Genomic DNA, 23,376 nt, shown 5'->3' with positions numbered 1-23,376 from the left:
AGAACTTCTTTTGCTTCATAAATATTGCCAATACGTGAATGGGAAAATTACAATATTCACATAATACGTGAATGTTATACATTTGGGGCCAAAAATTATTAGTTTTGTTTCTGCATAACCTTGTTCCTTTAAGTGATGGTAAGTACAGCATGTATTACGATTCCCAGGTGTTTTAAAAGGCCTGTTCCTGAAAATGAATAGCGTTTCTTAATATTACATATTAGTTGGATCCAACCCTTTATTATATATTATGTATATATCTGTAAGATATGGCCATTTGGTTCTGAATTTGGAAGACTTCTTTCCACTTGCTGTTGTGCCTTCAATATCACTTAAGACTAAAGACAGATAAGAAGGCAATTTCTGTAAATCCCTCAGTAACAACTTTGATGGTTGATAGTTTGTTCAGAAATGCATCTATGTTGACTTCTCTTTTCATTTAAGCAATGGAACTAAGATCTGCCAATGGACAGATCTTCATTTCTTATTTTTGACATTTACTTCTTCCCTCATTGCTTCTCTGAAAGTGATGTCACTTGTCAGAAGAAATTACGAATGCTCTGTTCCTTAGTAGCAGCAACAGGAAGCCACATGTGCTTCTCTTTGCAACAGAATCTGGATAAACCTCAAGTCCCATTCTTGCCAAAATTATTTGTCATTTCATCCTGTGTGACAGACTCACGTTGCAGAATAGGGACTGAGGCCAACCTCCTGCCCTTCAGGGTGGTATCCAAATTGTGGGAAAGATTTGAAAATATCCAATAGGAATAAATAAGAGCTGGTGCTACACCCTCCTCCTTCTCTGGGAATCACAAAAGAGCTGTGGTTTTTATCAAGTTTGGTCATCCCATGGACAAGCGAAGGATGGGACAGTAGGACAGAGCTCAGTGTTGCCTCTTCCAAGGTCCAGACACTTGAATTTCTTCTTCTACCAGGAACGGCCTGTTGCTGGAGTCTTCCCTCCACTGAAGGGTGACAATGGGCTTAATATCTCTTAGCCTGGGGCAAACCGGTGGTGGTTCTTTGTAGCAATTAATATATGGGGCTTTCTAAACACCTGTTGGTTGCATATTCCTGTTGCTCACCAGCTCAGGAGTGTAGACAGGCCAGTTACAAATCACTGCCTCTCCTATCCCTCTTGCCCAGTGGAAGAGGTTGAAGGGTAGCTGGAGGTGACTGCAGTGTGGAAGACAATATTAAATTTTATTGCTGTTCCCTTTGAACAGAGCAGCAGAACCTCTCCTGAAGTGACAGCACAGCACCTGCATTTTTAGAAAGTCAGTGACACAGACTTAAAATAGAGGAAAAAATGGATTACTGAGGTAGGACATATACTTTCTTATACAGACCACACGGCGAGATTCAGCAATGCTTCTTTGTTTTGAAGTGTCTGCTTCAGAAGATGTGTAATCTAACCACATTAATGTTTAATTTTCTTAGTGGCTGTATTTTAAAAACTCTCTTCTCAGTTTCTGGCTTGGACAGTCTCCTTTGCCAGAACAAGTTCCCTGGACTCCTTTATTACACCACCAAAAGTTCTCAAGCTTGATTTTTGAGAGAAAAAGTAAAGCCCTATAAAAGCAAAAAAATTAGACTGAATGGAAGGGCCCAAAGCTAAGGAAGGTAAAGCTCGAAGCACCGTTACCAGAGATAACACCCTTGAGGGGTTAGCAAAGTCATAGGTGAGAAAGCCACAAAGTGTTTAACTAGAAAAAGGACACCCTACTGAGTAAATCTCTTCTAGGCACACACTGTGAAATCTTACTGAGAGTTGTAAAGCTGAGGTAGTGAGACCTACTGAACTGAGGGATGAACCAAGAGCCAAAAGCTGCTACGTTGAAACCTGGGCTTTGCCCCTATCTCACTGTCCACACTCAACTCACTTAATGGCTCACCGTGTGCCTGTGTTGCTATGTTTAGATGCAGATCATATGCTTATCTACTATCTAAGTGAAGATTCATTAAAGTTAGGGGAATTTGAAAATTCAGGCTTTGGAGACTAAATCTGATGAAAATTCTGTCACTATCTTCTCTGTATTTGTTTTAATATTAGCTATATAGATGTATTAAAAATCCTGCAGTTTCTAGATCCTATACTCTTAACTATCAAGACATATACTATAGAAGTACGGTTAAGGCAAAACATTTTGTCCTTGATATTGTGCTACAGGAGAATATTCAAGGAAAAAGGCTGATGACTGAGAAGAATAAACAAGTTTTTTAATGCTTTATGCCATTTCTGCTATTGTTTCTGTCTCTTCTGCCTCTGTAGTTTCTTCACAACAGCTGTCTTTTCTGCATTCGCCACTTTGATCAATAGAGAGACGTTAATTAAAAGAAAAGCCGCTGGAGGTTGTACTTTTCTGTTTGGGATTTATCCTGGGCCCTGGCTGCAGCAACTCACTGGCCTTGACTACAATCCCAAGCTAGGACAAGTCTTGTCTTGTCACAGACGCACACTCAGGTACAACCCTGACCTCCAGTGACAGCTCCACTAGCACAAACGTGCCTCCCTAACATCCCCCCCACCTGACCCCCTCCTTTAAAAAGTGACTTCCGAGGGCAGTCAGGTATACAAAATACCTTGTGCATCAATATTGCCATTCTAAATAAACCATCATGAGCACATGTTTACAAAACAACCCTAATTACCACAGCCACCCCACTGACACATCACTCTCGAACAAGGCAGGTCGGCATTTCTGTCCTAAATTCACTGTTTGTGTGTCTTCACCTTCCGATCTGTGAATCGAAGGAAGAAAGTATCCATGTGTAAAGCCATGTGTGCAAGGCACTGCGCCTGCAATGGAAGCTGAGGTAAGGACCTAGTGGAAGCCAGGAGAAAGGACTTCGCCGGCTGCTGAGATACAAACCTTAACTGGGTTTAACCTCAACTGGGCACAGCATTTAACCCTACAGTGGCAAATGGCAGAAGAATATGTGGTGGGTTTGGCTGATAAATGCCGAACGCAACGAGACAGCAGGTTTTCAATATATGCGGCAACACGACCGCTGACGGACCAACTGCTCTGTGTAAAAATGGTGGGGCAGACAACCTGCTCAACAACATGGATTCGGGTTCAACAGAATATGTGCTGCTACTGGAAGGGAAACTGAGAAGGACAAAGAGCAATGACATGCTTTCTGGGAGCAAAAAAAGCATCCTCTGATGCTCTGTGTGACAACTATTTTCATTAGGTTCAGTGAAAGCAAGCCAAAAAAAAAAAAAAGGCATCCCGCTGAAAATAAAACAGACAGTTCGAGGCTCATTATTGTGCATTTTGCCTGCACCTATGTGTGGGCTGAGAATCCTTTCTACTAAGTTGCTTGCTTTTTAAATATATCACAAACACAGGCACAGATGAATCGTGAGGCATAGACCTGTCAGGCGGCAGACTAATGTCAGCACTTCAGCCTCCTGGCTGCCAGGTCTGATTCCAAGTAACCTTTTGTCTTCTTGTTCCAGCTACTAAATTACAGATCAAGTGAAAAATGTAATTATACCCCCAAAGGCCATGGATAGGATCTTAAAATACACTGAACTGTGAACAGAACAACAATAATAAAAAGATAAACTAGGATTACCCGTGGTGCATAGCTAATCCAAAATGGTCCACGGTCCCACACGGGTTATTATAGAACTGTTTCCTATTTGCCGATTTCTGGTTTGCAGGGACAAGTATCCCTTTTAGTATAATTTTGATATTTGAAGTCTTGTGAAAAATACATCTCCCCTGTTGCCATAAATACCCTGTTATACTGTCACTGAATTCGATTGTATCTGTTTGTTTTTCTGAAGATGATGCAGAACTTGAGCACTTGCATTTTTTAAAGTAGCATGAAGATGGGAATATCGAGATTTATTTTCTGTGCACAAATTTAGCTGCTAAATTTTTACAGAAAGAAAAAATATCAAAAGCCTGTAGGAATATATTCTTTTTCTCAATTAGCTCTGAGTATGTTATGTTGGTTTGGAAGTGCTATCATATTGAATTAACTTGTTCCCTCGTCTGATTATTTGAATATTAAATATTCAAGGACTTTTCGTGGATTCTTGCACAAGTCTATAAAAATATAAGTATTCAAAATACTAAATTATTCTTAGCAACACCTGTCGAGACAAAAATAGGTGATGGTGTTAGAGTGCAAACCTCTACAACTGTTAACCCAATAAACATATAATGAGAAAGGCTGCTGATGGCTGAAATTTTTAATCTCCTCTTTCTTATTAATGTCATGATTCTTACCTTTATTCAAGAATTTGAACTCACATTTTAAAAGGAAAACAGACAGGCAATAAACTGGGAAAGCATTAACATTTCAGTCACTGTCCCTTTATTTGCAATCTTCTACTTCAAATATAATTTGCAGAAGAATCAAATTCACCATCCCCATCTTTTTGCACCGAAAAGACTACTTCTGAGTTAGAGAAAATACCAATATTTATTATTCCATAGATAGCTCAGGCACTAGCCAGTACAGTACTCCATTCCCAAGTCTGATCTTGAATTTTGCTGCAAGATGTTCTGCTTGTATAGTAGAAAGTCTAGATACGAAAGTGAACTAAATGGACTGATTTATTCCCGTTACAAAATTCTACTTAAAAGACATTGAGCAGGTAGATGTTTGAACTCCGTCCATGTTCTAATGCGCAGTGCTTTAATCTCACCATTACTGTCATCCAGTAAGATGTATGTACCAAGAGCTGCAGGTAACCTGGTCAGAGCAATGGCTCACACGCTCTGTGAACTGCACTGGAGCTGATGTATTGAACGAGCAGCCTGAAACAGCTGCATGAGCTGCCTACGCTGTACCTGTTCAGTAGGCTGGCTCGCCACGGCCCCAAGGCACGGGACTCTGTGGATGTATATCACAACATACTTGTCTGCATTTCTAGCTCTGGGCAGCTCTAATGGGACTCCCACATGCCTCGACCTGCGCCTATGCAGGTTCGCTCTCATTTCTACTGAGGCAGTATCATGCCTTTGTCGTAGGCTAAGGAAGAAAATGCCACATGTACTCTAACTGCTTACTTTTTTTTTATTTTTTAATTTGCAACATAAAATTCAGTGAGAAATCCAACAAAGGAAATTACAGAAGATTTTGTATTTTCTCATTAAATTCAGTGTCTATAGCTGGATGATACAGAGCGTGTACACTGCTCACATGTGGAGAAGGAAACTTAAGCCACTGCACTGAGAGCTTATTAAAAAACCCACACATGGAAAAATTCCCTACAAAGCATCACGTGGAAGTTATATGAATCCTGCATTGCACGCAGCATCTCATAAGAAGCAAGTCATATCAAATGATGACTTGACTTTATTCAGTTGGGATTCTGCCAGCCCACAAAGAAACCACAATCCAGCCTTTTCCCTTAAATCCTAGTACTTTGAGGTCTACAAGAAACCAAATGATGTGAGCAATGTCCTTGAAAATACACTCTCTTTAGTCCAATCTCTGCCAGTATACTTCATTTTCAGCCATTCTGGAAGTGCCTTAAGCTTTGTCTGCAAATTCACTTGGCCTGACATTCGGCAATGCATTACAGACCAGATGGATTTAGGAAATGGCGCTGACTGGATTAATCAAATTAAAGGGAGGGGAAGAGGGAAATAAAAGGAAATTATTTTTTCCTCTGCTTCCTAAAATATATAAATAAATAGAACTAATTGATTTGAACGAGTTGCCCAGGTGTCTCTTTATGTACTTATATTGTAAAACACAGCTTTGTGAACGCAGCCCAGCAGTGGGCAGGGAGCCCACCACTGCGTGCGGGGCAGCAGACCTCAGTTCACTCTCCGAATTACACACTGGTCTACCAGTATTTTCCTGAGAGCAGGGAAAATAACAGACATAAAAAGTCTTATGCAATATGAGCATCAAATGATACTACTGAAAATGAAAACAGGCAAAAAATTCATCTCTATGGTATGAACCTGACCACATTCTCCTGATGCCAGAGTACAGATGCTCTGGACACATTTTTCACGTCCTAAGGCAAGCTGTAAGCTTTTGCCTCACCACATCCCCTGGCATCAGATAATGCAATAGCTTCAGCCTGCTTCTTGTGGGTGAGGAGAGGACGGAAAAGACAAGGAGAATGGGACTTTCTTTTCCCCTTGAAGAGGACAGGCATGTCTGGGGCACAGCCAGTGTCAAGCAAGGAAAGGATTTGTCTCCATAATCCTGTTTTCATGGCAAAGTCTATTTTCCACACTCCTCAGCACCAACATAATGAGCACACCCCAGTTCAGACCTACATATTTAGCTCCCTCTTTATATCTCCCACTTTGTTTGTAAGAGCTCTCACTGAACAGCTATAACCAGTTCTGTTGACTCAGAGGTCCATACGTGTGTTACAGCAGAGCAAACTGACGGATTACGGGATTCATCTCAGCAATCTGGCCGGTGGTGGACGTGGGTCAGCAACCTACAACTCCCTTCCAGGGACAGCTGCAACAACGCATGCAACCAGCACTATGGATATCTCCTATGCTAGGGAAGTTTATTTTCATGGTATCTGTAGCTAGTCCAAAGTATCTACCTATCTTCTTAAAATATCCATAGGAAGAATTAGGAATTTTTAGAGCAGACATACTAAGCATGGTATTTTTTCAGCAGAGGCTAAGTGCTCTGCCCTGGTGATGGCTGTGGTGCTGCGTTTTCTCGAGGATGCAGCATGTGAAAAGGCATTTCCGTAAGCTTAGCTGTATTTATTCTTTCACTAATAGAGAAGCAGCAGCACACAGAAAACTGCAGCCTGGCTGACTTAACAGGTGTCACACCGACACAGAATAAAGGCATACTTTCTGCCTTTGAGTATTTTGCCCAAACCACTGGATGCTATTACCTTAAAATACCAGCTCTGAAATCAAAAGCTGTGCTTTGCATTCACATAAGGAGAAATGTTAGGTTTCCTTCATTTGACTTTTAAAATGCATTATGTATTCCTACATGCAGCCTTTCAGACAAGTAAAATAAGTAAATCATACTATGTCTTTGCATATTAACCCCCTCACTGTTTACACAATTCCTCTGAGAATGGACCTTCCGTAGGACCATTGCCATGTACACCTATTCGTTACCGCACTGCATTTAATAATCTGTGTATCGATATAGAAGTGACTTTGATGCTAAAGAATAACTTTAAGGCTGAAGGAAGCATCGGTATCTTTGTGTCAAGTTTCTCAAGAACAAGATGAACGCTTGTTGCTAAAAAAAGGCATCAGGTGGTCATGCTCCCATGAAACTACGCTCATCGCACAAGCACAAATGAGTGTCAGCAGTGTAAGATGCCCTAATACAGTCCCTGGAAACTCTTAAGTATATATGCCACCTAGTGTTTAATTGGGATAATTTCTTTCATAAATCATCTTGATCGATTCCCCCCAAGCTGTTCCCTGCAAGTCTAGGTGGTACAGAGTCTGGCAGAGACATCTGGAGACACCTTCTCCACCTTCACCCCCTCCCTCCCCCCCAAACCCAACCCTACAGCTTTCTCATTGAAGAATTATCTCCCTCCTCAGGGATTGTTTCGCTCCTGATGGACTCTGCCAAATGGCCAAGCTCTACTCCCAGCCCATTCTTCTCATTTGAGGAGCCCACACCTCAGACTACCGCGAGCAATCCAGAAGGCACTGAGAACTGACCCTGGGGGATCACCCCCGCTGTGAAGACCCCAACCAAGCCTGATAGACTTCAGAAAAGCTGCCCTGTATCACCAGGCAAATGGTACCTGGTCCAGCACATGGGCACGGAGCGAAGGAAGCAGTGCTTTTCACATCTCCCTACCTACAGGTGCTGGGCACAATCATTTTGAGAAGCAGAACCACTATTCCTGGCTTAACAGCTTGCCAAAAGGGGATGACGAGTTACCACAGCAATAGGTATTGTTTAGATGGATGGGTGAACCAACAGAATATCAGGGGAAAAGGCTTTCAAAGTGTATCAACAACTATTTCTCTTGACCAGCAGTGGAGACATAAGTCCTCCTGAGGCTACGGCAATGTTCTCCTTCCTCGCCTCTAGCTCCTGCTTAATAGTGGTACACCCAGCTTCAATGCAAGCAACCCTCTCTCGACAGAAGAGATACTCCAGGCACGTACGTGGCTCGCCCCCTTTTCATGTGCTTAAAACATGCCAAATTGTCTTCTTACATTTTCTAATTGAGATTCTCTTGATGTTTCTGTCATGGACACTCATTATGTTTCCAGGGATTAAACTGCTATACCGAGTCACATCATAGCACAAACCATCCTGAGTTTTCGGTAATGTCTTGTTTGCACTTTTTCCAGATCAATAAAAATCTTAAATGAAACTCCCATCCCTGCAGTACTTCATCAGCTACCTTTCCTCAGCTTATCAAGCTGCTGCCTATCTTTATTCTTTGCTTGAAATTCCTCTACCTATTTTTGGTCCATGTGACCGTGTTCATGCGCCAACCAATTTGAATTAATGTCAAGAGTATGATTTCATGAGACATTGTACTACTTTGCTAAAAATCCAATTATTCTGCATCTGCTGCATTCTTTTCATTCAGTACTTTTGTAAATCTATCAAAAAGGCAATCAAGTCTAACTGGCAGTATTCATTCTACATAACCCACGCTGACGACCGTGAGCCGTCCCACTGTTCTCCGGGGCTGAGAATACATTACAAGAAAAAGCCCATTGTTACGATTTGCACTTTTCACACCGCAGCGTCCTCTTTTCCAAATATTAGCAGTTATAAAAAGCACTGGTTCCTGACCTTTACAGTCAAGCCTCAGCTGAGAATGCTGTCAACAGCATGTGCTTCATTGTGGCCATTACTAGTTGTCATCCTGCCCAGGCTGCTGCCGCCTCCTGCCTGGCAGCTCCAACGAGCTCTGCTAGCCCTGCGGCTGGCCCATAGCTACTGACCCAGCCCAGAGGTGACCGGGGAGATCCCCACACCTGGATTCCCAATATCCCAGCGGCAGGGTGAGGGTGCAGACTGCTGAGCTGGCTCTCCGTGGTGAGATCCCAGGTCAAAGAGAGGACGTTTGCTTGGGCTCTGCACTTGACTTCACTCGAGTGCCCACATGCCTCAGGGGTGAGACATTCTGCACCCAGAGTATGGGAAAAGATGCTCAGTGGATATGACATACACGTTTTATGCTCAGAAAGGATAATATCTAGAGCGTGATGGGACACATGCCAGTCAGCATGTAGGTACATAGAAAGCTGGCCAAGACATTCCTTGGCAAAAAGTCTCCAGAGCGAGCAGGATATAGAAAAGGAAGAACTTAGCATATCTTGGCTCACATTAGGCATTTCATGGAAGCCTTGGACATTAGGATCATAGCTGCAGATAATTTCTCACTAGTGAAGAGACGATTCAGAATTGAATCACAGAATCATAGCATGGTTTAGGCTGGAAGGGCCCTTAAAGCTCATCTATCTCCAACCCCCCTGCCATGGGCAGGGACACCTCCCACTAGATCAGGTTGCTCAAAGCCTCATCCAACCTGGCCTTGAACACTTCCAGGGATGGGGCACCCACAACTTCTCTGGGCAACCTGTTCTAGTGTCTTACCACCCTTACCATAAAGAATTTCTTCCTAATATCTAATCTTAAATCCACCCTCTTTTGGTTTAAACCCATTATCTCTCATCCTATCGCTACACTCCCTGATAAAGAGTCCCTCCCCATCTTTCCTGTAGGCCCCCTTTAGGTGCTGGAAGGCTGCTGTAAGGTCTCCCTGTGGCCTTCTCTTCTCTAGGCTGAAAGGTACTATCCTCCCATGGGGAAGAATGAAATAACTACTCCTTAGCTACGTTGGTAAGAGGTCTTCATCTAGACAAGATGAATCAGAGCCTAAATAATACTTTTTCAGGCACAGAAAACCATGGAGAAATAGGACTAGAAGGTACTTCAGGAGGTTCTTCTCCTGCCTGCCTCAGCTATCAGTGATACCTGTGCAATTTCTCCCAGATGTTTTCTAACATGGTTCTATGCCTGATGATTAGGGAGATTTTGTCACCCCCTCAGGCACTCCATCCCACTGTTTCATGGTTCTTTCTTTTTTTCTCCCTTAATAGCTAACTTGCAATGTTAATCACTTTATTTCAGGCCAATCATTTCTTGTCATGTCCAGCATGAGCACAGAGGACAGGTTATTTGTTTCCTTATAATTAGCCAAGCAAACATATGACCTAAACAAGCACATCACTAAACCCACTTATTTTCTAAACAAAATATAAAAGATAAATATTAGTCACTATTTAAATAATTTCCTTTTGACACTAATTCCAAGTGCTCCACTAACAGAAATTAATCTGTTATTCTTAAGAAGTTGAACACTTTTCTTCCAAGATCAAAACATGGCAGTTTAGAGGTGCTTGTAAAAGTTTAGTGCCCATTCCTACACAGTGTCTCAAGATTCATGCAAGATAATCACGTATAGATTTTTACTTTAAAAATGGCTTTTCATTTTCCAGTGACTAGACTAGTTTATGCTGAAGGCTCCATCCCAATCCCTATGGAAGTTTGTTTATACTAACTTAATATCATCAAACTATGTAAAGAGTATCAGAGCCTCATACAAGGCTTTTATTTTTAATGCATCAAACTAAGCATAGGTTTTATGCCACAAACATTTAGCTTTATTAGAATTATTAACATGGTCATAACAAGAAAATACCCAAGAGGAAAAGATTAATTTATGTATTCAGCAGAGCCTAGCTGCAGATACAGTACTGTACTTGAAGAGACAAGTGGCATTTGCTTTAGGACTACTATAAGCACTTCTGGTGTATCTAGTCACTTTTAGTACTAATCTGACATTGTCATTTGAGCAAATTTGAATCACAGAATGGTCAGGGTTGGAACGGACCTCTGGAGATCATCTAGTCCAACCCCCCTGCCAGAGCAGGGTCACCTACAGCAGGGTGCACAGGACAGCGTCCAGGCGGGTTCTGAATGTCTCCAGAGCAGGAGACTCTACCATCTCTCTGGGCAGCCTGTGCCAGTGCTCTGCCACCCTCAAAGCAAAGAAGTTCCTCCTCATGTTTAGATGGAACTTCCTATGTTCACGTTTGTGCCTGTTACCACTGAAAAAAGACTGTTCCCATCCACCTGGCACCCTCCCTTTTAAGTATTTATAGGCATTGATAAGATCCCCCTTACAGTTCTACAGTTGTGGTATTCAGGTATGAAGTTTTCACACCGTTTCCATTTGGCGACCTTTCTAAAACACTGGATTGGGAAACGCTTTGGTGATAACAAACTTCATATTCACCTTTGCTCCATATACTTAGCAGTGCCCTGAACTGCTCCAAGACCCTGTGAAATCTTTGGGGGTCTTCCCGTTAATTTCATTAGCATTTGGATCAGATCATATCCGTCGCATCATGTCATCTGTGTAAATCAGCGTTGTCTCCAACTTACAAGCTCTCTTCAGGCATAATCATATCACTTATTCTGCTTAAGGCAGAAGTCATGAATCCTAAGCTGACAGTAATAGCATAACATAAACCAGGATCCTAGAGAGATGTTAACAGCTCAGGCAAGCACTGTAAGCAAACACTTTGCAATGGAACCTCTCTTTCTCTTGATTCCCTCAATTTCCATTACTGTTAAAATGAGCCAAATTATTCCTCTCAAAAATCCTTGCCTAATCAGGCAAAATGTTAGGTATTAGTTAGGAATGCCAGAGTCAACTACAACGCAACATCCCTTTCCCTGTGCATAAACATAGACAGCCAGAGGGAAGGAATCGAAAAAGATACTTTCCATCATTTTACTTTGGTACTTTCTTATTTTTATTTCTTATATATTGACTATTTCATATGTATGATGCTTTAAACAAAAAAGAAGCTGTAAAGAGACACAGCTGGAAAATACAAAAGAATGCCAACACTGAAAGGCAAAAGAAAATGACCAGCCAGCTATATTTTCAGTAAGACAGTATTTGTCACTCAAAATATAAAACTGCTTACTAGAATACACATACTGTTATATCGACTGTATACGTATAAACTCCTCCTCGCTATGGCATAATACCAAAGAGTATTCCGGATGAAATCAGTACTAAATTGCTAGCAATCATTTAAAGAAAACAGTGGGCAATGTAGTTCAAGTACTCATGTCAGGGCATGATACAATTAAGTACGTACATGTGGTAGCCTGTGTGTAGACTACTACTCTTGCAGGACAAGCAGAAGTGACTGATGAAAGGAATTATGATGGGTAAGTTAGTTGCTTCTAGCAGCAAAAATGCCACATACCTTTTATCACTGCATGTATTACTGAAATCTGCAGATAAAGGCCACCTTCATGTACAGGCTTTATGTTGCTGCTTATCAGTGTGGTGTCTGAGCATCCTCCAGGGACAATCAACTGGGGAGGAATCTCCTGTGAATTCTGTGGATATGCATACAGGACTGAAACTGTAACCCCTAATAAAAGAAGGTGGTGGGTTGCTGATATCCCTGTAGAACAAATTTTAATTTGTTCTGACCAAGCACGTTGCAGATACTAGGGAGCTGAAGGCAATGTCAAAGACCCTGGGTCAAATTATCAGTGCAGCTCCAGCCCACAGGAACAGACGTTTCTGCTCACTATCCTCTTAAGCCCGTGATCTGTTGTTAGGACAGCACAGTACCCTGCAGCCATCGTGTGGAAGGACATGCTCAACATCTGGATAGACATCCCAGCAGAGAGTTAAACACTAGCTAGCAGCCTGTAATAGGATCATTAGAGGTTCACAGGAGCTGAGGAATGGCAAGAATAATGAATAAATGAAAGACTGAAAAGATTTCTTTATCGTTGGCTAACAGCAGTACCTGTAGAAAATTCAATGAAGAGACAAAAATGGAGTGGTAGGATGAGGCTAAGAGGCCTACAAAAAGGGACGTGGCGTGAATAACAATGTAGAAGTGTAAATACTTATAAAAATTGAACCAAGCCAGAGGTTCTCATAAAATTGGTTGTCTCCTGTGCAGTTTTGATGTAAGGAAAACTGCGGTGACCCTAAAAATATAGTTCCGTCACGAGATTACATCTCCAATTAAGGGACGTTAGAAAACAGTCTTTCCTGGAAGTCCTGTGTGTTCTTCTATGGGAAACTGTGTGTGAGCAGCATGACTAATGAGGACAGTAATACCAACTACTACTTCTAGCAAAGTTATTCTTCTGTTTCTGTCACCTTTGCCTTAACAGGAATAGTTTTCTTATCTGTCTGTTATTTGTGTGGGATTTTCTGCCGAGGAAATCTACAACCTTCCAGACTCCGTAATATGCTTATCATTTCAGCCCTTTAGTTCTAGCTGCAGTATTAACTATGGGCTCTGTCATTTGCACTTAAATGCCCAGTAATGAGTTCCAGCAAAACAGATAGAGAGGTTACCACGTCAAGCAGCAATACACAGTTTTCTGCACTGTCCCACTGTTAAGTGAAGTCTCCAGGTACAGCTTGCTCTTGCTTTAGCTCAAACTGCTACACTATTCTTTACAGACCGTCATCGTTAAATGCCTCTTGCTGCTCCTGGAGTGTACTTGCAACCAGAGAGCAGAACAAGCACTCCAGCCCTGGCTCCACGCAAACTCGTATTTCATGTACAACCGGCATGTTTGAACCGACTGAGCCAGACCCTACTTGGAGAGAAGCTGATGGGAGCTTTGCCACCATTCAAGTAATCAGAGACCTGGCACTGACATAACCTTCCTTAATCTTTACTGAGTTTACCAACAGTTTGTCCTCTGTCAGATAGGTGAAGATTATCCTTTTTGCAAATTCTTAAAGCTGAGCTGCTGCCAAAGGTTTTCTTTAACTCCAGTCTCCCATTCTCATCTCGTTCCCCGTGCTAACCTGAATCCTTGAGGCAACCCAAACCCAGGAGCTGCTCCTGGATAAGACCAGCGTAGCAAAGGAACGGGGTGTGGGGCACAGCCTTTGCCTGACACGGGGCACTGTGTCACAGCATCCAGCACGGGGTGGCTGCAGCAGTGCACAGGGCAGGTCACAGGAATGGGAATGACAGCGCGAGAGCAGGGAACCGGGACGGCTTCTCATCAGCAAGCGTGACAGCTTTTACCTCCTGAAGGTGCTCATGAAATTCCGGCTTGCATTTTCCTTCCAACGTTTCAATTATTTGAATAGATTTTCCCAAATTACACGTGCCATGGTAGGATTAGAAAGTAAGATTTCTTCTCCTTGCCTGGGACACAGAGACCGCTGACGCAGCAAGGGCAGCAGTTGCAGGATGACACTGTATGTGATTGCGATAAAATGTTTCAGAACTACATATTTTACTGACAGACTCCTGCATTTTTTTCTCTCCTACACGTAAAGATTAATTGCTTACAGCTAGTTACACTTCTCCTACATTCACCAGAAACATGAAATACTGGTAATTAATTACAGTACGTACCAGTACCAGGTACTTATCTGCCCTACATCTTCTAGTATACATTCATTTGCACCAAGTACAGCATTCCATAAGCAGAGCAAACATGAAGCAGGCGATCACAACTTGCCCAAGCCTAAATCACAACCCTAAACAGACAACATACAATCTTCAAATGTTCTTTGCAGAAAAAACTGCTTCTCTATCCAAAATCCTTGTTGAAACTGGATCCCGTTAAAATGACAATTGCCTACACTGCTAAGAAAGTATTTGCAGCATGCTGTCCTCCCACAACACTTCATTCCTGAAAATCACTGTGGCTCCTTTCAGATTAAAGATCTGTTAAACTATTTGGACTAAAATTTGGAGTCTGTGTCTACAAATCTAGCACCTTTTTAAAGCTAGACAGAAATAACTTTTGGATGAAATGTTGCCATTGAGTATCTAAAAGCATAAACGTTTTCTTAGGCACACTACAAAAAACGTAGGGTAAAAAGGCATGCAAAACAACAGCTTAATCCAGCCTATGTATCACAACCCCCTTCTGGAATGGGCATGACTCCACTAATTACGACCTCGAAGAAATTATCATTATGGGAACAGACAGGTACCCCAGGCAGTACTAAGGCATTTCATCCGGATGCATGCTCCTCCCGCCAGCCCGTGCCTTGGTGGTCCCCTTCCATCGACCTACCCCACAGGGAGCAGCGGTGCTGGAGTGACTGAGACATAGAATAATCTCCCCTGTCAGCGTGGGAGGTGACAGAATGAGCGGATTCCCTGGATGGTGTTAACAAACCCGCTAAGGAGACTAATGCCTTCAGCTGCACTTTCACACTCTGGAATTGGTTTCAGTATAAAACAAAATCTCACTTGTAAAAAGCCTAATCTGTAAGAGGAGTACTGATGCTTAACCTTAGAGTGCTGAACTCTCACATTCCTCTTGAGAAATAATGGAAGTTTCTGTCCTGCATGTGTGGCTTTTCCCCCCACTCCATCATTTCTGAAACATTCAAAATACTCCAGGCAGCACTTTCAAATAAACCATCTCAATTATAAAAAAAATAAAAATAAAAATAGACATTTAACCTGTTCTATTGGCCAGAGAAAACACACCTTACAAAAACATGATTTTTCACACATGGAGCAAAGAATACTGAATATTCATTCACTTATTTCTAAGGTGTCTGAAATTTACTGGAGTAATTGAAGTGGGTGAAGGTTTTGATTTGTGGGCAGACCATGGTCTTTGTCTAAAATGCTGTACAACACATGACAGCCCCAGGCAAAACATCTGATATAACTCCCATTGAACTACCACTTCCTCGTATTATTTTTATATTTCAGAGGACTTGTAAAGTATATATAAAAACAAATATTAAGTTCCCTTTATTCTCCTCTGTCCCTGTATGCTATTACTGACAAATGCTCAGTATTAAACCAGTTTACTCCAAAGCCCAGTCCATACTTTATCTGAAGTTACTGTGAGGAACGGACGGATGGGAATGATGAGCCCTGAGTCTTTGTCTGCTACCTAAACCTCTCACGAGCTTCTCTCAGTAACATATGAAGCAAAAGCAACCATGGTAGGCTTCAACATATAGAATTCCGTGAATTCCTTTCAGTTGCTAATAATTTAGCTGAAGTAACTTTTTTTTTTTTCACATGGATTTCCATAAGAAGATGGAACACTACTGGTACCAGTAGAGAAGCCCATTGGGAGTCCTAATCATCAATAACGAGGCCTCAGCTGCTATGGCAGGTCTTCAGCCTGTGAGCCGATCACCTTGCCTGTTACGCCCCACTCCTCTTGTAGTTGTGATTGCTCCTACTCCTCCTGGCAAGAAAAATATGTCAGAAACAGCTGCTATTCCTCCTTCTGCTGCTTCCCCTCAGTGGGAGAAGGCAGAGAGGGTTGCCAACAATGTAATGGTTTAGCTGAAGCTATTTTTACACGACAGCGCAGCTGCGCAGCCACGCAGCCCAGTCTTGCAGGCTGCTAGTGCCTGCATGTACGGAAATTTATATGAGCACTAATCCTTGTAAGGTAAGGACCTGTGGTACTACCTTTCGCATTCTGAACCACCTCAGAGGTAAATAACACTTCACACACTTTCATTTCATTCAGCTGCAATACAAAAGAAGACCCAGTTGGTCTATTTTCCCAAGTAACAAGTGATAGGACAAGACAAAATGTCCTCAAGTTGCACCAGGGCAGGTTTAGAGTGGATATTAGGAAAACATTTCTTCGCCAAAAGGGTTGTCAAGCATTGGAACAGGCTGCCCAGGGAAGTGGTGGAGTCACCATCCCTAGAGGTATTTAAAAGACATGTAGATGTGGTGCTTAGGACATGGTTTAGTGGTGGACTTGCCAGTGTGTGGTTAACAGTTGGACGTTATGACCTTTAAGGTCTTTTCCAGCCTAAATGATTCTATGATTCTAATCCAATCACTAATGAGGTCTAGAGGTGTATTTTCACTATTGATAGCAAATTACAGCGAGTCCAAACATCTTCAAGCACAGGTACCTGGAACTAAGGATGCAGCTCTCCACTCACTTTAAGCTAATAGCATCGTTTCTTGAGCTGCCATCAGAAGAAAGTATTACCCTCTCCTTTGTACTGCATTTCCACCCACATGAGGTGGACCAGGTAGCAGATCTGGCTGAAAAAAATCACGCGGTTTTTATTCTGGCTGCATTAGTTTTTATCTGGAGCCGCTTTCTACTGTCACCCACTGTGTAGCTACATAAAACTGTACATCAGCAAAAAGGCAGTGGTGAAGGAGAGAGGGTCCCTTCAGCAACAGTTTGCCTTCTGTTGGTTTAAGAGTTTTTACAGTGCTTACTCAAAACTGCCCAGCCTGAAAACCAACATCCAACCCCAAACCTAACAGAAAACACAATCTGTTAGGAAATATATGGTACTAGAATGAAGCCCCTCTGAAGTCTTTGAGAGCACTTTGAGAGATATAAAAGACCTTTGCTCCTCAACTGCAAGAACCATAAGTAAAACGGAACACAATTTTGAAATTGTGGTTTTCCTTATACAAAAAGAATATTCTCCTGATTTCCTAGAGAATGTAGTGTGATTTTCAACCATCGTGATTGCTTTATTACTTTGCAGTCATCTAATAATGTTTACAGTCATCCTGATGATGGTCCAGTATTTTCTCAATATAAAAGAAACTCTTCCAGAACATCCTCTGGACCGTTTTCCTACCTACACAAAAGTCTGTCACACTGCACTATGTTTATTTCTTAGTGTGCCTCAAATAAAGTCAAAATTCACTTTCTTATTTCTGTTACAGCACTCACAACCAGACGGTGTCCAATCACAAGGATCAACTGAACGAGCACGAAACCCTTCTCTATGGCATCCACACCTCTTGCACATTACAATACTATCCAATTGAACCCAAAACTATTGTCATCAGTGGATTAATTTTGAAATAAAACTTGAATGGAGGATTTGTTGCTGTGCCATTCTCCAAAGGACTTCCCTGCAGCAGTATGCCTTCCCTAAAAAATGTCATCGTAAATGGAATTAATTTGTTATAGAGGATGAATAGGTTTACATGTCAGGTCAGCTACTTGACCAATTATTATGAGAAATCCAAACCTGTATATAATCAGCCGATGCAAATATGTGAACCCCAACAGATAACAACTGTGTTGGAAATGTCCTAGAGTGATGAGGATACACACAAAAACGCTGATCTCTTTTCATGCTCAATATTACTATTTGATAGCAAATTCACTCCCTGCTTCCCAAATACAAACTGGTTCTAGTTCCCAACTAGCTAGCCAGCACACTGAACACTAAAATCATCAGTCACACTGCAGAAGTACACTTACAAATGTCAGTAAGTCAATTCAGCACAAACACCGGACTCAGAAAAGAAGTTTTGTTTGACAGTTCTTACTGCCTTACCACCTGGGAAATGAAAATATCCACATGTCACTGCTTACAAGACTGTTTCTCATATGTAAAAGAATTTCTAATTTTACATCTTCAGATGGCTGCTAACTGCATGAAATTCTCAATTTATCATCACGTAAATAAGTCCGAGACCATCCAATGCTACGGGGTACAGACGCATGAGAGAAGGAGATCAACGGAAACCCGCTTCAAATGAGAAGAGCGAGGAGAAAGGGAGGCAAACACGCAGTATCCCAATTTCAGACCCACGAGAAGAAAGGCAAGAAAACACACAGTAACCCAATTTGAGACCCATCCACCAAAGACTTGGCAGAAAAGAGGAGCTTTGCACTGTGAATGGAAAGATAACAAACTTGAGCTGTGGTGAAGGGTCAGTGGGAACCAGTTTCATAATCTTACTGTGGAATATGCTTCAGTATACATGGACTAAGAAACATAACTTGTGAACAATTTTAGATGCAGTTCCTAAGTTCAACCAGTGTATATATATATATATATTTTTTTTTTTTTTTTTTTACACAGTGAAAATATTTGCATTTGGTACTTATTAGAAAGTTTTCATCATAAGCTCCAGTCAAATACCAGTTTGGAGCCAAGATCACATCAATGGGATATAAGCTTTTCAGTGGCATAGTAATACTTAATGAAGTACAGAAAAAAGAAACAGGTCTTTCAACAAAACACTTCTTTCCCTCAGATTTGATAGAAAGACTGGTATTAATTGCCAAAATTTTAAACTGAGTACTTACCTTTTCAACTGGGGTATTTTCTTCACTGGTTACACTTGCTTTTCTTGATTCGTTTTTTGTTCTGCTCAGCCTCCGGGACACTTTTTCTCTAAGCAAAGTGGCGTATCCAATGTGTTCATAGATGGGGTTTGTTGTCATTTTGGAAATATACTCAGAAGCCTTTGTTTCTATATACAATGTTATCAAGCCATCTGTAACTAGATCATGGATTGATTCGAATCGTTTCTCCCCAACAAAGTGCTTCCCATCATAGAACAACCTGTAGTTTAAGGTCTGATTACCAAATCTGCAAACACCAGAAAAGAAGGAGGGAGAGAAGAAAGAGAGCAGAGTGAGAGAGAGAATTCATACTGGCAAAACATGTAGGAGGTAATTTTGCTGATGAGTTTATACGTCTCGTTTACATATGGAAAATGCACACGGCTGCAAATGGACCTCTATTCAAACTCAAGTTCAAACCCAAACTTGATTGCGTGGCATAGACTGGGCTACAGAACTGAGGCCCAGTCTCTGCAACAAGCTACGTGACCCAGACGTACGTGGTTTAAATCTAAATCCTAAAGGGACTACCGCAGTGACGGAAAGGCATGTTTGCATTCACAAGACCTTATACTGGGATGCATAATTGTGTTAAGGGCTCTTTCATCCCAAAACGTTTTTGAGGTGCAGAAAGCAGATGCTTAACCACTGTGGGCACATTTACAGTCCGTGAAGAGAGATGGGGATCTCTAGCAAGTAATTCAAATCCTAAGGGTCTGAATCATCCTCTGGCAGGAAGCCCAGGAGCCGGAACTCCTAATTCAGCAGCCCAGTTAAACATCCAAACTTCTGTGGGATAACTCTGGCCTTGTTTATGGCAGGTGTAATCTATGGGGTGTTTCTTAAAAGTGTTTTAAAAAGCAAAGTGCTGTAGTAGCACATTCAGTTTATAACACCAAGGTTGGAATCCCATTCTTGATTAAAGGATTCAAAGATACGACATTGGGTTAAACGGTCCTTATATTGCATGAAATGTGCACATCTCTGCGTACTTTGTTGGGCATTCAAATCAAACTGTTTAAGCCTCTTATTTTTTCGCCCACATTTTTCGTATGAATTCCCAATTTATAATCAAATTCAGTTTTTGATTCTACAAATAATTATCCAGATGGATTTAGAAATCATGCTGTTGTGTCAAAACAACAGGCACTTTGCCATAATCCCCATCCTTTAGTAGTTCTTTTTATTCTTTATTTTGAAATCTCTCTCCAAAGCCCTAAAAAATTATGTTTGTTCTTTTTCAGCTGACAAAAGTTGCTTTTAATTTACACCACTTTTCAGTTGGCATGACTCACCAGCTTTTCCAGCTCTACCATCTGCACATCAATACGAATTCTGAGGATGATTTCCGCACTGTATCACAGCTACTTGGGGGTAACTCCTTAAAGGGTTTTTCCTTCTGGCGTACCAGAAGAAGGGTAGAAATGCAGACTTTTATTTTGTGTATATCCCACAGAAGTAACAACGTTATAAACATTGTAAAATACTGCCAATGAGTTTGTCTGGTCAAAACCCCATATAATATCTTGTCCTCTTGCCACTAACTCACAGCAGCTTTAAGAATGTAGCGTGGGCAGGTTTTGAATGGCACAGCTAAGCCAGAAGTGGCTGTATTTTCAAGGAAAGTCACCCATAAGGGGCAACGAGGTTGTAGCTTAGGCTCCCATTGAATTTGTCCTTCAGCTGAACAGCAGACTCTTACTTCTTTGAGCCGCAGCATCCCATGCTCCACACTGTATTTCTACAGCAAGGCTGAATTCCAGTTAGGGAAGAAAACTGGAGTCCAGTATGCTGCCTGTGACAGCTGGTCAGCCACTGGACCTCATGATTTTCCAGGTTTATTCACGGTTATTATTGCTGATGGTTTCCGATGTTTGTGTATAACACGTCACTGCCCGGACACTCCCCTGTTCTGTACTCACTCACACCTCTTACACAGTTTTCAAGGAGAAGCTCCATCTTTACAACACTCAAGGCTGTAAAGGCTACCCTACGCAGAAAAAATTTTGAAACCAGGCACAGTCTGCTTCTGAAAAGGGACGTTCGAGCCAAGTGTTAAAGGAAGGACTGAATTGCTGTAGTACTGCGATGGTCAAACTGCTGACAAAAGGGTGTAAAATCACTCTGACACCATGAAGTGGATTAAGTGATGGTGGACATAGGCTTCATTCAAAAGGGACTGATGTAATCCCCTCCATTAAACACATTTACATTTGAACTATAAAGCTCTATTACAACAACATTTACCTGAGAGCAAGAGTATAGCAGCCGGGTTGCCGCTGGCTTTCTCTAAGAATATATGCTCCTTCTACGCCAGCAAGTATTTCATCTGCTTGCTCCCGAGAAATGATCCCGTGAAACCTAAGGGAACACACTTCAGTGACTTACAGCACAATCCAACCAGAAACACCTTCCCCTCCACCCCAGACACCATTTGAAAACTTCTGCACTGTGGTCTAAACCATCAGGACAGCGTCCAAGCATCTAGAAGTAGCAGGACAGTCATCCAGCCTGGGCAAGTCCAGGATAGAGGCAAAACAAAAATCACACTGTATGTGCAGTTTCACTTAATATAATCCAGTACGACACTACCACTGCACCCAAAGATTTTTTTCTGTAAATGCCCCATCTTTTCACAACTTTGCTCCTCTACCAGTCTATGCCCTCCTCCTTGTTTCCCTTCTTAATACAGAACTGAAAGCTAGGCACAAAGGCATTATTTTTTTTTTTTTTTAATGGAGATGACTTAAAATTAAAATAAGAGGTCATTCTTATTATCAGTTTGCTTTATTTTTATATTAACATTGCTTCCTCAAATTTCTAAGGGAAACTGAGACAAAAAATGGCAACAATTACTTAAAATTCTAGCCTGCATATATTAAAGTAGAAGATACAGAGTAGCCTTGAGAAAAATACTGTTTTCTGTATTTCAGTGAGTTCCTCATTCAGTGTTAGAAAAAAGCAAGACTTCTCCCATTCTCTTGTCATTGCTGTTTTAAGAAAAAAGGAGGCCCTAAGATGCACAATTAACCTTACAATAATCAATATTTAGCAGCAATCTTTCCATAAGTACAAATGCGGCCTTTACAGCAGATTGAGTTTTAACTCCTACACACATTTTGCTAACTGGTAAGTCTCTGAAGGTCTCCTCAGAGGTTTTGAAAGTTTCTCTTTTTGCTGCTGTCTGAAAAAAAGGCACTAAAATGTACTGGCCTTCAGCATTTTATCTTTTCTGACAACATGTATGAAGTGGCGCTTTTCTAACGTTGCCTCTGGCTCCGTAGTGAAAGAGAAGAAAAACACATTGGCTGTAAATGCAATTGTTGTTCCGTTCTCTTTACATTGTCTTCTCACTATTACATGTTGGAAATATTAGGTTTAGGTGATCTTTCCAGATTGACTTTCTATTCAAGATGATGTAAATTGATTCATACTTTCTGTCTGTACTGGTGGGGACACAATCATTTACTGCCACATCCAAACTGAAACGAGCATCCCCTAGATGACATAATTTAAGCATGTCTTTACCGCTAAACTGATGGCAATTCATAACTCTAGTTAAAAATAATGAGCATAGGCTATTCGCCACAGAAGCTCATTATAAAATACAGCAGGCCTTAGGTTAGACATTAGGAAAAAAAGCTTTTCTGGTGATCAATTTAAGAAACCGCTGGGCCAGGATACTTGGGACACCTGTGAAATATCTTTAACTATGGGTGGTAAGCACTGTGTAATCCAAGCTTTCTCATGGATGCTGTTGCTACATTTATATAAGGGCATAAAACCAGCTTGTACGCGGTACAAGATCCCTGAACTCAGATGCCTGTGTCTGACAGCAGCTGACAATAACTTGCTTATGGAAAGAGTACAGGAAGCAGTGACATATTTCTTTCACTTCACATCCCTGTCCATCCATCACCGCTTTAGCCAGAAGTTGTGTCCCATCAGCTGTGACCTTATCCTTCATGAATCTGAGAATCTCACTTGTAAACCCTTTAATATCTTTATGCTTTCGGCCTCCGCATCACCCTGTGGCAATGAACTTGAGAGGGACACTGTGCAAGTCCCTCTCTTGGACATCCACTGGGGAAGACCTGTTCATTTTCCCCGTATGGCAGGAGCTGCATCCCTTTGCTCCACCGTTGTTGCACTTTGCTGTACCTTTCATTTAGTCTATAACCTTTCTAAAAAGGAGGCAGGAGGAAGGGGTACCAAGGGACCAGAACTACACGCACTACTTAAAATGCAGCCACATCACCGATTCATATAGTAATA

The 23,376-nt window shown here is 41.6% G+C and overlaps 1 protein-coding gene across 1 annotated transcript in view; it reads right to left on the bottom strand.

Annotated features, from left to right (window-relative positions):
• Window positions 1–23,376, bottom strand: part of CHN2 (chimerin 2) — a 74,643-nt gene that overhangs the window by 49,875 nt on the left and 1,392 nt on the right. The window contains exons 2-3 of the mRNA XM_009888905.1: window positions 21,349–21,462; window positions 19,063–19,348 (exon numbers count right to left, since the gene is read on the bottom strand). Coding sequence (XP_009887207.1) covers window positions 19,063–19,200 — 138 coding nt within the window. The 5' untranslated portion in view covers window positions 19,201–19,348; window positions 21,349–21,462. The remainder of the gene's footprint in view (window positions 1–19,062; window positions 19,349–21,348; window positions 21,463–23,376) is intronic.

Source organism: Charadrius vociferus, unplaced genomic scaffold, assembly GCF_000708025.1.
Source record: "Charadrius vociferus isolate BGI_N301 unplaced genomic scaffold, ASM70802v2 scaffold217, whole genome shotgun sequence".
Lineage (NCBI taxonomy): Eukaryota > Metazoa > Chordata > Aves > Charadriiformes > Charadriidae > Charadrius > Charadrius vociferus.
This window is presented reverse-complemented; position numbering and strand designations above follow the sequence as displayed.